The following is a 13,464-nucleotide window of genomic DNA, read 5'->3' as shown; positions in this document are numbered from 1 at the left end:
ATCCACACGTTCCATATCTTTCTTTATACATCCTGAAGAACCTTCCATTGTGCGACTGGGAGAAGGCGATGTGGCCACCTTCAGTGTTCTGCGAGCCGGGCGAGCGGACGACATCGGCACAGTGGCGTACCGTGTGGAATATGGCGATGCGTCACCTGGCGATCTCACCCTGCTCAGTCAGGACACAATGTTGGTTTTTGAGATCGGGGAGTGGATGAAGAACATCTCTGTGGCCATAGAAGATGACGACACACCGGAGACTGATGAGCACTTCCACATCGTCTTGTATAATGCCACTGGTGAGTATTACATATGACATTTATCTGATGTGAGGTATTTATTTTAGCGAATGACGGACAGAGCAATTTATTGCAACAAGGCGTCTCTCAGTACAAAAGCCCCAATAGATGGTACATGGAAGCCTTAAATAGAAAATTATCAATTTATTCCCCACTTTTTAATGCTATATACTTAAATCTGTTATTGACAGCTTGAGTGCCTTGGTGACACAGACGGGGGTGTCCTCTTAATCTCAGTATTGTGTGTCCGGCAAGGGAATGAAAGAGCGCCGGTGCCCAGACAGGATTTTAATTACCAGACTCCAAATAGCCAAAGACACAAAGACCAGTGACTCAGTTGGCCTCTCTCTGTTTGCCAGTAGACAGCCTGATGGGCATTTGTGGTATAAGGTGTCTTGCTTATGCCGTGCGGGTCAAAATGTTAGCGCTTCATCAAATTCATGCAGGGACCTTGACAGACTCTATTCAGTCACTTAACGATGGGAAGATTCCAGCGTGCTTATTTCATTGATCAGGGGAGTCTGGCAACCTGAAGTATGTGACTGTGAGTTTACTCACTGACCGCTTCTGATGAATACATAACCGACGTCTATATCATTTGGCAAATATTAAAATGTAAATTGGAATATGTTGCCCATTTCTCTCTGTGCAGGTGATGCTGTGGTGTATGGAGCAGACACAGCTACCGTGGTCATTGAGGCCAATGATGATGCAAATGGAATTTTCTCAATGGAGCCAACGGAAAAGACGGTTGAGGAGGGGAAAAGCAATTACTTCAAGTAAGAAGCTGTCTATGCATCATCTCAAATATTCATAGTGATAGTTTTCATATCACTGCTTTTGGCGGGTCACCACTGACCAGTCCTGTGTGTACTCCTTGTCAGCTTGGTTAGGTTCGACTCACTCACTGTTCTAATGCTACGTTGGGAGAAGGAGGGAGAGGGAGACAGATAGCTGCCTGCAGTGTGTATGTAAATACCAGACTATTTTTCATGTTTTGGTTCAAGAGCTGGAGTTTTTGAGAGAAAATCCAAATCACATTTATTGACCAACAGTAAGGCATGGGGGGACCCTATCAGGCCGTGAGAATCTCACGACGCACTCATTCTTAGACAAACGGAGATGCTGTGGCCACCAGGCACGCAATGAAAACGTAGCATAATGAGGACAAGCGTTATAGAAAATGAATAGATGAATAGAATCGTTTTTATTTTGATTTTAATTTCAATCCCATGTTGTACAATCTTCATCGGTGCTTCTCAAGGAAGGAGCCATCATTAAAAGGCATCACCTTATCATCTATTGCTTTTTATCTCCTCAGTGTCTTGCGAGCACGGGGTCATTTTGGCAACATAACAGTCTTTTGGCATCTGTATGCCAATGACTCCATCACGCCGTTGTTGGAAGGTCAAGAGTTTACCAGCACCTCTGGCTCCATCACTTTTACCACCGGAGAAGATTTCAAAGTAATCGTCCTGGAGGCCGTCTCAGACACGCTTCCAGAGTTCAATGAGTACTTTGTCCTTAAGTTGGTTAATATATCCGGTGAGTCGAAAAGAAAAGTGGATTACGGATACTGCACAACTTTAAATATGTAACATATTGCAAAAATGTATGCGTAAAATGTCTGTTTACATTTTTAAAGGTGGATACCCAGGGGATGGTGCCCGACTTGCTGAAACTTCTCTGACTGCCTCGCTTGTCATTCCCATCAATGATGACCCATATGGCGTGTTTGCCATCGCCGAAAGCAATTTAGACCAAGAAGTCGCAGAGGATGTACTGTCAGATGAGGATATGGCGGATGTCACTTCCTTTACCATCCTCCGACACCAGGGTACTTTTGGCCACGTGCGGGTTGCCTGGGAGATTGTATCTGCGCACTTCCCAGAGGGCCTTCCTCTGATGGATGACCTGCTACTTCTAGCTTCCTTCCCCGATGCGGTAGAGCTCAGGCCTCGGGCCAGAAGGCACCACTCTGCCACAGACACATGGTTTTTCTCCGGACTTCACGGAGCCTATGGGACTATCCCACCCGAAGAGTCACCCGCCGTTCCGGGCAACTTGACGTTCTCAGCTTGGCTGGTCCCCAGAGCGGCTACTGATGGCTTTATCGTCTCCAAAGGAAACACAAATGGCACCTTGTATTATGGTGTCAAAGTCCAGACCAATGAGTCTCATGTCACGGTGAAGTTGTACTACACCGTTGCGGGATCAAATAATACCCAAGTAGCCCAGGCCACTGCTGCCAAATTCGTGGAGGATAACACGTGGCTGCATGTGATCATTACAGTGGATGATGGGATTGTTGAGTTTTTCCTGGATGGCAACCCCATTCCTGGAGGCCTGAAGAGCATCAAAGGAGAAGGCATCACTGATGGTAATTTACGCTACATTAACAATCATTGAAATATATTTCACTGCGATTGACTGGCAACTAGTTCAGGGTGTACCCTGCCTACTGCCTGAAGACAGCTGGGATAGGCTCTAGCACGCCCGCGACCCTCGTGAGAATAAACAGCTTCAAAAATGGATGGATGGATGCCTTTAGTTTTCAACTGCCTACTCTTCCATTTATTTACCAAAAAAAAAAACATTCCACTTTATACCTCATGACTGCAGTTTCAGCACCATGGTCAGTGTCAGCGAGCCAGCAAGTCTCATTTTGTTGTAATGATTGTACAGTCTTTGATTTAAGTGGAGATATTGTTGTTTTGTCTCATGTCGCTGAACATGAAATGCCAACAAGTCGATTCTTACTTAAAAATGCACGCCCACACGTATTGCTCAAGCCCACACACCGCCCACCTCCCGGTCCGGCCCTCATTGTTCATAACTATTGAGTCCCTCCAATGCTTGACTGAGCCCAGTTGGATATTGTTACCGCTCAAAGGAATCGCTCAGCATCTTCTTTTATTCTTTCTCCCTCTGATTACCAGAGACAATAGCGGAAGCCCGCACTGGACTGAAGGCTCTCAGGGCAAGAGGGGAAATATCCCAAATGGCTCTTTAGTTAACTTCAATCATAATCAATACATCCGTAATCATCGCTTGTGTCAGATGTTATCATCTTCCAGTGGTTCCTCAACATGCAGTTGGATAAGTTTGAACCAGGGCTTTGTAATTACCCAGTGTTGCAGAATCCCTGCTTTTTTTTTTTTTTGGATGTAATATGCTGGTTGGCTTGAATGTGAATAGACCAAAGAATGTGGAAGGTTAAGAAAAGGTTACACCATACTTTTGATTTGTCAGGCAAGCAAAGCAAACAACACAATACATACAAATGTAAAAATCAGCAGGTTAACTCACTGCTGCTGAAGAATGATTTACCGTATACGCCTTTTGGAATAAAATGTTGCTGCCTTTTTCTTTGTTTGTCCACTCTAGGTCCTGCTTCTATATTCATTGGATCAGATCCAAGGGGTCAACAGCGCTACACAGGCCTTCTTCAAGATGTTCGCTTGTACCGTACGAGGCTGAACCGCAGCCACATGCATGAGCTTCACAGCCAGCCAGCAAAATCGGACCTGCGAAGCATCTCAGGTTACCTGCGGTACCAGCCGCGGGAGAGCCAGAAGTCGTTTGTGGTGGAAGTCAAGGACGATGACGAAGAGGAGGGGGAGGAGGTGTTCTACCTTCAGCTGGTGGCGGTACGTGGCGGCGCTCGCTTGCCCTTCCCCAGGCCCATGGCTGTGCTACGCGTCATGAAGAGTGATAATGCCAATGGGCTCTTTGGATTTACCGGCGGCTGCATACCTGATGTAAGTGTACTGAGTTAAAAACCGCTGCTGCATACGCCGGACTTTTGTCATGAAGGTTCAATGCTAATGCAAGAAAACATTTTTCGCAATTTTTTGTTTTAAATGTATCTTTTTTGAGTTGTGTTGCAGCTCACTAGCCAGCAATGACACCTTGTGCGGCCACACATGTTGTACATGCCAGCAACAGGCACTCCCGCCACATACACGGGCACCCGCAGCGGCTCCTCTTGTTGTCTGGTTGAGAGGGAAGAAATTTCATCTGTGCTCTATGTTACACAAAGAGCATATTTGACAATAAACTCGTACTTGACTTGACACAGGTATCATTGATAGAGAAAAGAAAAAAGTGAAATGATAACCATAGAGCCAGAAATGCAACTCACTGTAACATAGAAACGTTTCTGTCTGAATTAGATGCTAACGTAAAGAGCATGTAGGGGAAAGAATGACGATCATGAACATATCCATAGAAAGAAAACGGCACATTTTTAGTACACATTGCAAACTATTTCAAACGTCTTCAAAGAGTTAGCAGTTGCTACAGAGAAGCCATCCACACATGAACACTTGTAACAGAACCCCACTTGCTGCATATTTCATTAGCCTTCATGCCTGGCTGCGACATGCCCACGCTCTCCCTTTTTAGTCCGATTGGTTGCATCGGTGGAGCAACAGATGGTGTGGCCGCCGTTGATGTATCGGTCAGGGGCATTCCCGCACAAGTAGCTCAGGATTTCCAACCCTGGAACTGGACACCGCGTTTTGTTGCTCAAGTTCATCAGGGCAACAGGTGGCAGGGCCGAGGGATGGCATTCCATCAGAAACATTATTGATGTGCTGGAATTGCACATTGAAAGTTTAGGAATGTAGCTCATTTGGTCTGAATTCATCTTGCGTTTCCATTCCTTCTGTTTGTTGTCATAGACCACTGAGGAGGGTTCAACCGTTTCCTGTGTGATTGAACGGATGCGAGGATCGCTGGATAACGTTTATGTCAACTATTCTGTTACCCAAACGAATAGCGCGGACAGGGAGACGCCGGCGCATGAGGATTTTCTCAATGCAACCGGAGCTGTACTTTTCATGACTGGGCAGCGCTCCGAGGTGTGTGACAATGACTCACCAGTTGTAAATGCCTTCGAATGGGGCGATTGCTCATGTGGGTGATACTTGGAGAACAATTTATTTCTTTATTTTTCCAGTGGGACTTAGTGTAAAAAAAAGTTTGAGGCCCGCTGCTTGAGTTTCTTGACAACCAGCTTCACCTAGTGACCAATCTAAGAAGTGCACCGTAAATTGCAGTCTCGTTTCTGCCAAATACCGTCCAAAAAGCGATTGAAATGCTGAGCCACTTTCGGTATTCAAATGTCAAATATCTGCGTGCTTTTCTTTTTAGGTACTGAACCTTTTGGTCTTGGATGACAATCTCCCTGAGCTAGCGGAGACATTTCAAGTTACATTAGTGGCGACAGGATCCGGTGATGGGAAGCCAGGTTCCACTCCTGCCAGCGGTGCAAGCATTGACTCCAGTAATTCTGTTAACACTGTGACTGTAATGGCGAGCGACCACCCTTACGGTATTCACCTACAAACCTGAAACGTTGCTTTATTTTCAACTGTGATACTGTAGCAGAATACAAATCCTTCCTTTTTGCTTGCAGGCTTGCTCCAGTTTCAAGCTCATCCACCGGGCGAGGGATTGATCACCCCTGCATTAGAACCTGCACACGTCACTGTCAAAGAGGAAGATGGGCAGTTTCGTCTGCCAGTGGCCAGGGCTCAGGGCCTTTTGGGAAGGGTCCTGGTGGGATACAGGACAACCCCCTTCACAGCATCCAGTCCTGAAGACTATGAGGTTTTCCTCCCATTTTAGTTTAACAGGTGTACATAATTCCATGGAATAAAGTGTCTGAAGTAAGTTTATATATTTTATTATCAGGGCTCAGAAGGTATTCTGGACTTCCTCCCAGGAGAAAGGTTAAAGTACATCACGCTCACCATCATTGACAATCCTGTTCCCGAGCTGGACAAGGACTTCCGAGTGGAGCTCTACAATACTGATGGAGGAGGTGAGAAAACAACACTGATCCCACATCCTCCGTAAAATGTCTGCAATATATTGCCAGATTGGCAGCAGTTGTTAATAATTGTACAAAATGCAAACCTTAAAAGTGTATTGTGTGGTTTAGATGTCCTTCCTTCGAAAGATGTCAGTGAACTGGCAAAAACCCTGCTGGTTTTGTGCATCTTGTGTCTTGTAAATGGCCCCGCTATCAACCTTCCTTCCAATGTGTTTTTGATCCTGAATTTCCTGATCTGATACCCTGGTGTGACCCCCACCCCCTCCCACCACCACCCTCCACCCCTTCCTTCTCATGTGTGATCCTGGTTTGTGATCCACCAGTGGATCAATTTCTGCATGTTGAGGAAAGTGGTAGTGGGGAGAGTGACTCTGATTTCCTGCCTTCTTCCTCTCTCCACCGTGGTAAGTTTCCACTTCCTGATATCCTCCTTTTTTTGTGCAAAACCTGTCTCAAAGTCCAATTATTTTTGACATGGCTTGAACAACTGTCAGGCTCAATATGATCCAGCTAAAAAAAAAAAAATCCATAGTAATAATAATGAAGAAGATTTTGCGTAGTTATTAAGTTTGAACAGAATTGGTTATTGGGCTCTTGAATAAACTGATTCCAGAGCGCGCCTTGTGGATTTGTAAAAAAAAAAAAAAAAAAAAATTATCATGAGGCTTTTATGTGTGTGTAGCCAGTTTGGGAGCTGCTTCCCGCATCACGGTTACCATCGAAGCCTCTGATGATGCCCACGGAGTCTTTAACTTCAGCCCTAGCTCCCTGTTCGTCAATGGGACAGAACCCGAAGATGGACAAAGTTCTGTGGTTCTAAAGGTCTGTTGAATTAACTTTTTGTAAATTTCAATTCGCCCAGAAATTGTAAATCCTGTGAGACATTGATCTGAATTTGTTCAAATTGTCTCTGACATGGTTGATGTTTCACGTTGCATCAGGTGCCAAATGAACAGTCAACTCTACTCAACTGAGTCAAATGTGTCATGAAGAATTATACTTCTGTTTGTGATGTCTTGCCTCCCTCTCCCAGGTGGATCGGTCCTTTGGTGATCTCTCCAATGTGACTGTGTACTGGGAAGCTGAGCCCAGCTCAGCAGGGGAACTCTTGAACCAGTCTGGTACCTTCTTCTTTGTTATCGGGCAGACGTCAGAGAACATCATCATCACTGTGGCCCAGGATGAGGTCCCAGAGTTGGACAGGAATTTTACCGTGTCTTTGGTTAATGTGTCGCATGGCCGTCTGGGTGTCAAGACCTCTGCCACTCTGACTGTGCTCGCCAGTGACCACCCTTATGGTGTTTTTGTGTTCTCCAACACCGCAAGGCCTGTCCGCCTCCCGGAGGGTGACTCAGCTGTTACCCTCAGCATACTGCGACAGAAAGGCTTGTTGGGAATGGTCTGTATTGTTTTTGTGACTGTTCTGAAACAACGTTTACTTTTTGACTCCCTGTGTCATTTTCTTCACATTTACCAAGGTGCGAGTCACATTCAGGACACTAAAGGAAGCAGATCCGGCACCTTACAGGACACCCGGAGTGGGCCGAGCCACAGAAGTTCAAGACTTCGTTCCCCTGCTAGATTCAGTTGTTTTCTTGGCTAATCAAAGCGAAGCCAACATCACTGTCAGAGTGTTGGATGATGACGATCCAGAGAGAGACGAGTCTGTGTTTGTCCAGTTGATCAACGTTCAACTCGTTGAAGGAGGGCAAGAGAGGCCCAGTAAGTGACAATATCACTGGAGAAAGAAAAAAACAAGCACAATTAAACTTTCTCTTCATGTTTCTTTGCAGTTTCCAACTCCCCCTCACTTGGCCAAAGAATGGAAATTGTAGCCCAGGTGATAGTGGAGGCCAGCGATGATGCCTTTGGCGTCCTTCAGCTGTCAGCTTCTGCTGTCAGTGTGGCTGAAGACTATGTTGGCCCTATCATAAACGTCACACGTGTTGGGGGGATATTTGCGGACGTATCAGTCAAGTTCAGAGCCGTACCGTTGACGGCCAGAGTCAGTAAGTTACTGGGCAGCAGGATGAGCTATCACCATCTATTGTCACCACCCTTCATTTGCATATACGTGTTTCCTGCAGGCGAAGATTACAGCGTCGCCTCCACTGATGTCGTCCTTCTTGAAGGAGAATCCAGCAAATCGGTACCCATTTATGTAATTAACGATGTGGTCCCGGAGTTGGAGGAGACTCTCGTTGTCGAGTTGATCAATCAGACTACCGGAGGAGCTCTGCTTGGAGAGCTCACACGTGCCATGATCACCATTTTGCCTTCTGATGACCCTTTTGGTGCCTTTGGTTAGGTTTTTCCACATCTGACACTATTTGTATGTGTGGCTACAGAGTTTCTAACTATTTCTTGTCATGTCCAGTCTTCCATGCTGCTTCCGTCACCGTAGAGGAACCAGCGTCCAACTCCAATGAAGTTGCACTGCCAATAGTACGTAATGCCGGTACTATTGGGACAGTGGTTGTCCAATGGCAGGCCACTGTCAATGGTAAGCTGGCAGTGGGGGACATCAGACCCACATCGGGAGAGCTGACCTTTGCTCCAGCAGAGACCAGGAAGACTCTCCGAGTGGAGGTCTTAGCGGATGAAGTTCCTGAAATCACTGAGGTCAAAACAAAAAAATACCCAAATCAAATCTTATACAAATAATTACCCCCACTCAAGTAATAAAACGTTTTATATTCTGCCTCTGTTAGATCATAAAGATAGAACTCACCAGTGCCAGTAATGGTGGAAACCTCGGAGCCGATAGGTTTGTACATATTAAAGTGCCTGCCAACGACAATCCATACGGGACAGTTTATTTTGGGCAGTCTGTTTACCGCATCCAGGAGCCACTGGAAGGAGTCTTCAGAGCCAATATCACCGTCCAAAGAAGGTACCTGCAATAACCGAAACATGTTTGCTTTTTCTGTTACCTTCGTAATCATCCCGTTGCTTGAATTTCAGTGACGGGCACTTTGGCCGTTTGCGAATCCTGTACGGCACCTCACAGATCGACCCGGTCGACTCAGCTCAGGCTGAGGGCCGGAACCTGCTGACCTTCTTTGACATGCCAAAACCAGGGCTTCCAGTCACTCCCCCTCAAGGGTCATTTAACATCACCGCTCTGACTGACTCATTGGCCGCCTGTGCTGCCGCATGCCTGAGAGAGCGTGCCTGCCAAGCCTTCTCCCTATCTTCAAACACAATCAAACCTTCCTGTACTTGGGTGTCTTCAGGGGCGGCCGAACTTGAAGCAACGTCTCAGGTCATAACTTATGTGAAAAACGTGAGTGCTGCTGCTGTCTTGTTCAGCAGTCAGGCCTCAGCGGGGAGCGACTACATCCCTGTCACAGCTGAAAGTGCCTTCATGGAGGACGGCTCAGGGGAAGCAAACCTCACTGTACTCATTTTGACAGATAAATTCCCTGAAATGGACGAAAGCTTTGCCATACAGATCTTAAAGGTATTTTGCATCATGCTATTAACGGTTCGGTTGAGTTTTTGACCTAATATATTCAATGTTGCATAACCTCATACACACGATAACAAATTTCTTGCCTCATGTCATTTCAAGGTGGAGCTGATGAATTTGACCGCAGACCAGAGGAACCTGCCCTCTATTGGCCAGCCAGATAAAGCAGTGGTCACCATCGGGTTGAACGGGGATGCATTTGGCGTGTTTTTGATATACAGCGCCAGTTCCAATGCTACCAATAACGGGCTTTATGTTGAGGTTCATGAAGAACCTGTAGTGGCAGTTCCTTTGGTCATTGAAAGGAGAGGAGGCAACTCGGGGACAGTCACTGTGGAGTGGAGATTTGTCGGAGGAAATGCCACGCCAGGTAGAGACTTCACTGGAACCGGAGGAACTCTGGTTTTTGACGGTAGGGTGTCACTTGTTAATTTGCAATTATATGCTACGAGAATTGTCTTGAGCGTATTGCAAGTCAAGACAAATCATTTAGTTTGAAACCACTCCTTTTGGAACATGTCTGCAGGTGATCTCAAGAAGACGATAGACATTGTCATCAGAGACGATATTGAGCCAGAAGACAACGAGAGCCTCATGATTGGCCTTGTAAATACGGAGGGAGGAAGTCGTATCCTCCCCAGTTCGAACACTGTCCAAATTGTGATTCTGGCTAACGATAATGTGGCCGGCATTGTGGGATTCCATCCAGCATCCCGTTCGGTCATCGTCAGAGAGGGTGTGTAACCAGTTGCAACTCTTTGACAGTTACTTTGGACCGACTGGACGATTTTTAACTTTATTTTTTTTCTAGGTGAAACGTTGACCTTGTTGGTATTGAGGACCGCTCCAGGTCTCGGTAATGTCACGTTGGATTGGGTGATAAGAGGTCCCCTTGTAGACCGGACCTTCACTTATACTTCAGGGAGACTATTATTTAATGAGGTAAAACACTGCTCATAGCTTATAAGAAGACGGTCATGTTGTTGTGATATGATTAAATAATGATGAATGCATCTTAATTATTTGTTTCGCCAATATCCAATATGTTCTTTAATATCTCCTACAGGGACGGCTGAATGACACCATTGTTGTACAGCTTCTTGATGATGTCACACCAGAGGACGGAGCTGAATACAACGTTTTCTTGACGAACATCCAAACTTTTGGTAAGACACATGCACAGTCGATTTTGAATTGTTGGGATACGTACATTTGTGAAGGAAAGTATTCTACGAAACAGCAAGGCAATTCCGAATACCATTTCTGTGTTGAAGGTGTTGCGGCGCCAGGCCACGCCACGTTTGACGTTCAGGGCACCGTGGCGTTGTTGACAGTGGACACCAGTGATGAGCCGTACGGGCTGCTGACCATTGCTCCATCATCCCTGAAGGTGACCACTGAGGAACGAGAGCAAACCATAAATATCTACATCAACAGGGAGTTTTTGTTGGGATACGTACATTTGTGAAGGAAAGTATTCTACGAAACAGCAAGGCAATTCCGAATACCATTTCTGTGTTGAAGGTGTTGCGGCGCCAGGCCACGCCACGTTTGACGTTCAGGGCACCGTGGCGTTGTTGACAGTGGACACCAGCGACGAGCCGTACGGGCTGCTGACCATTGCTCCATCATCCCTGAAGGTGACCACTGAGGAACGAGAGCAAACCATAAATATCTACATCAACAGGGAGTTTGGCGTTTCAGGTTGGTTTGTCCTGTTTGAGATGATTCTGTGAAGTTGGGTTCCCGAGAGCACTATTTTCTGTATAATTCAACTGATAACTGCTTTTTTTTGCTCAGGTGCTCTGAATGTTACCTATGAGGTTCTCAAAGGGTCCCTGGAAGACCTCTCCCAGGTCGAAGGGGCTCTAGCTGAACCAGGAAAAGACTTCTTGGCAGAAACTGGTTCTGTGATTCTTCGGGAGGGTCAGACGTCTGTTGCTATTCCTGTCACCATCTTGGAGGTAAAGACTGACCGTATTCTTGAGGTTGAAGGACACGTGCAACAAACCACGCGAAGATAAATCTGTGGTTTATAAAAATGAAGATTTCGTTCATGTTTTTGCAAGGATATCATATTAATTTGGAGCCTTTCTGTTTGTTTTATCAGGATGATATTCCAGAGTTGCAGGAATATTTCCTGATCAACATTACATCTGCAGCACTCCTCACAACCCTCGCCACAGTTCCTCAACTCGGTATAAAACTGAATGGATGTTTTGTTGGGGTTTAAGTTTGTTCTTGTTTTACCTCTTTACATTTTTTGGATAGGTTGTGGGTATATTTGGCATGCTGTATTGTTGTCTGAATAAGTTTTATACTTTCTCACAATCTTCAGTACTTTCGACTCTGTGTGAGTGGAGGAAGTCGTATCCTCCCCAGTTCGGACACTGTCCAAATTGTGATTCTGGCTAACGATAATGTGGCCGGCATTGTGGGATTCCATCCAGCATCCCGTTCGGTCATCGTCAGAGAGGGTGTGTAACCAGTTGCAACTCTTTGACAGTTACTTTGGACCGACTGGACGATTTTTAACTTTATTTTTTTTCTAGGTGAAACGTTGACCTTGTTGGTATTGAGGACCGCTCCAGGTCTCGGTAATGTCACGTTGGATTGGGTGATAAGAGGTCCCCTTGTACACCGGACCTTCACTTATACTTCAGGGAGACTATTATTTAATGAGGTAAAACCCTGCTCATAGCTTATAAGAAGACGGTCATGTTGTTGTGATGTGATTAAATAATGATGAATGCATCTTAATTATTTGTTTCGCCAATATCCAATATGTTCTTTAATATCTCCTACAGGGACGGCTGAATGACACCATTGTTGTACAGCTTCTTGATGATGTCACACCAGAGGACGGAGCTGAATACAACGTTTTCTTGACGAACATCCAAACTTTTGGTAAGACACATGCACAGTCGATTTTGAATTGTTGGGATACGTACATTTGTGAAGGAAAGTATTCTACGAAACAGCAAGGCAATTCCGAATACCATTTCTGTGTTGAAGGTGTTGCGGCGCCAGGCCACGCCACGTTTGACGTTCAGGGCACCGTGGCGTTGTGGACAGTGGACACCAGCGACGAGCCGTACGGGCTGCTGACCGTTGCGCCATCATCCCTGAAGGTGACCACTGAGGAACGACAGCAAACCATAAATATCTACATCAACAGGGAGTTCGGCGTTTCAGGTTGGTTTGTCCTGTTTGAGATGATTCTGTGAAGTTGGGTTCCCGTGAGCACTATTTTCTATATAATTGAACTAATAACTCCTTTTTTTTGCTCAGGTGCTCTGAATGTTACCTATGAGGTTCTCAAAGGGTCCCTGGAAGACCTCTCCCAGGTCGAAGGGGCTCTAGCTGAACCAGGAAAAGACTTCTTGGCAGAAACTGGTTCTGTGATTCTTCGGGAGGGTCAGACGTCTGTTGCTATTCCTGTCACCATCTTGGAGGTAAAGACTGACCGTATTCTTGAGGTTGAAGGACACGTGCAACAAACCACGCGAAGATAAATCTGTGGTTTATAAAAATGAAGATTTCGTTCATGTTTTTGCAAGGATATCATATTAATTTGGAGCCTTTCTGTTTGTTTTATCAGGATGATATTCCAGAGTTGCAGGAATATTTCCTGATCAACATTACATCTGCAGCACTCCTCACAACCCTCGCCACAGTTCCTCAACTCGGTATAAAACTGAATGGATGTTTTGTTGGGGTTTAAGTTTGTTCTTGTTTTACCTCTTTACATTTTTTTGGATAGGTTGTGGGTATATTTGGCATGCTGTATTGTTGTCTTAATAAGTTTTATACTTTCTCACAATCTTCAATACTTTCGACTCTGTGTCAGG

At 45.6% G+C, this 13,464-nt stretch overlaps 1 protein-coding gene and 1 long non-coding RNA gene across 2 annotated transcripts in view; both read left to right on the top strand.

Moving 5' to 3' along the window:
* The window catches only part of adgrv1 (adhesion G protein-coupled receptor V1), a 104,056-nt gene that overhangs the window by 22,287 nt on the left and 68,305 nt on the right, over positions 1 to 13,464 (top strand). The window contains exons 18-42 of the mRNA XM_019894597.1: positions 39 to 299; positions 952 to 1,078; positions 1,621 to 1,844; positions 1,945 to 2,679; positions 3,687 to 4,060; positions 4,985 to 5,164; positions 5,457 to 5,637; positions 5,722 to 5,915; positions 6,000 to 6,129; positions 6,465 to 6,545; positions 6,824 to 6,963; positions 7,175 to 7,540; positions 7,620 to 7,863; positions 7,935 to 8,150; positions 8,229 to 8,444; positions 8,519 to 8,763; positions 8,853 to 9,034; positions 9,106 to 9,604; positions 9,716 to 10,025; positions 10,140 to 10,349; positions 10,425 to 10,555; positions 10,680 to 10,779; positions 11,138 to 11,317; positions 11,414 to 11,577; positions 11,724 to 11,811. Of these exons, the coding sequence (XP_019750156.1) occupies positions 39 to 299; positions 952 to 1,078; positions 1,621 to 1,844; positions 1,945 to 2,679; positions 3,687 to 4,060; positions 4,985 to 5,164; positions 5,457 to 5,637; positions 5,722 to 5,915; positions 6,000 to 6,129; positions 6,465 to 6,545; positions 6,824 to 6,963; positions 7,175 to 7,540; positions 7,620 to 7,863; positions 7,935 to 8,150; positions 8,229 to 8,444; positions 8,519 to 8,763; positions 8,853 to 9,034; positions 9,106 to 9,604; positions 9,716 to 10,025; positions 10,140 to 10,349; positions 10,425 to 10,555; positions 10,680 to 10,779; positions 11,138 to 11,317; positions 11,414 to 11,577; positions 11,724 to 11,811 (5,778 nt within the window). The remainder of the gene's footprint in view (positions 1 to 38; positions 300 to 951; positions 1,079 to 1,620; positions 1,845 to 1,944; positions 2,680 to 3,686; positions 4,061 to 4,984; positions 5,165 to 5,456; positions 5,638 to 5,721; positions 5,916 to 5,999; positions 6,130 to 6,464; positions 6,546 to 6,823; positions 6,964 to 7,174; positions 7,541 to 7,619; positions 7,864 to 7,934; positions 8,151 to 8,228; positions 8,445 to 8,518; positions 8,764 to 8,852; positions 9,035 to 9,105; positions 9,605 to 9,715; positions 10,026 to 10,139; positions 10,350 to 10,424; positions 10,556 to 10,679; positions 10,780 to 11,137; positions 11,318 to 11,413; positions 11,578 to 11,723; positions 11,812 to 13,464) is intronic.
* LOC109530703 (uncharacterized) lies at positions 12,253 to 13,302 on the top strand. The gene is made up of 5 exons (XR_002171054.1): positions 12,253 to 12,296; positions 12,421 to 12,520; positions 12,629 to 12,808; positions 12,905 to 13,068; positions 13,215 to 13,302. It is a non-coding gene; the product is annotated as an uncharacterized LOC109530703 (long non-coding RNA).

The sequence above is a fragment of the Hippocampus comes genome, unplaced genomic scaffold, assembly GCF_001891065.2.
Source record: "Hippocampus comes isolate QL1 unplaced genomic scaffold, H_comes_QL1_v1.1 scaffold195, whole genome shotgun sequence".
NCBI classification, from domain to species: Eukaryota; Metazoa; Chordata; class Actinopteri; order Syngnathiformes; family Syngnathidae; genus Hippocampus; species Hippocampus comes.
This window is presented reverse-complemented; position numbering and strand designations above follow the sequence as displayed.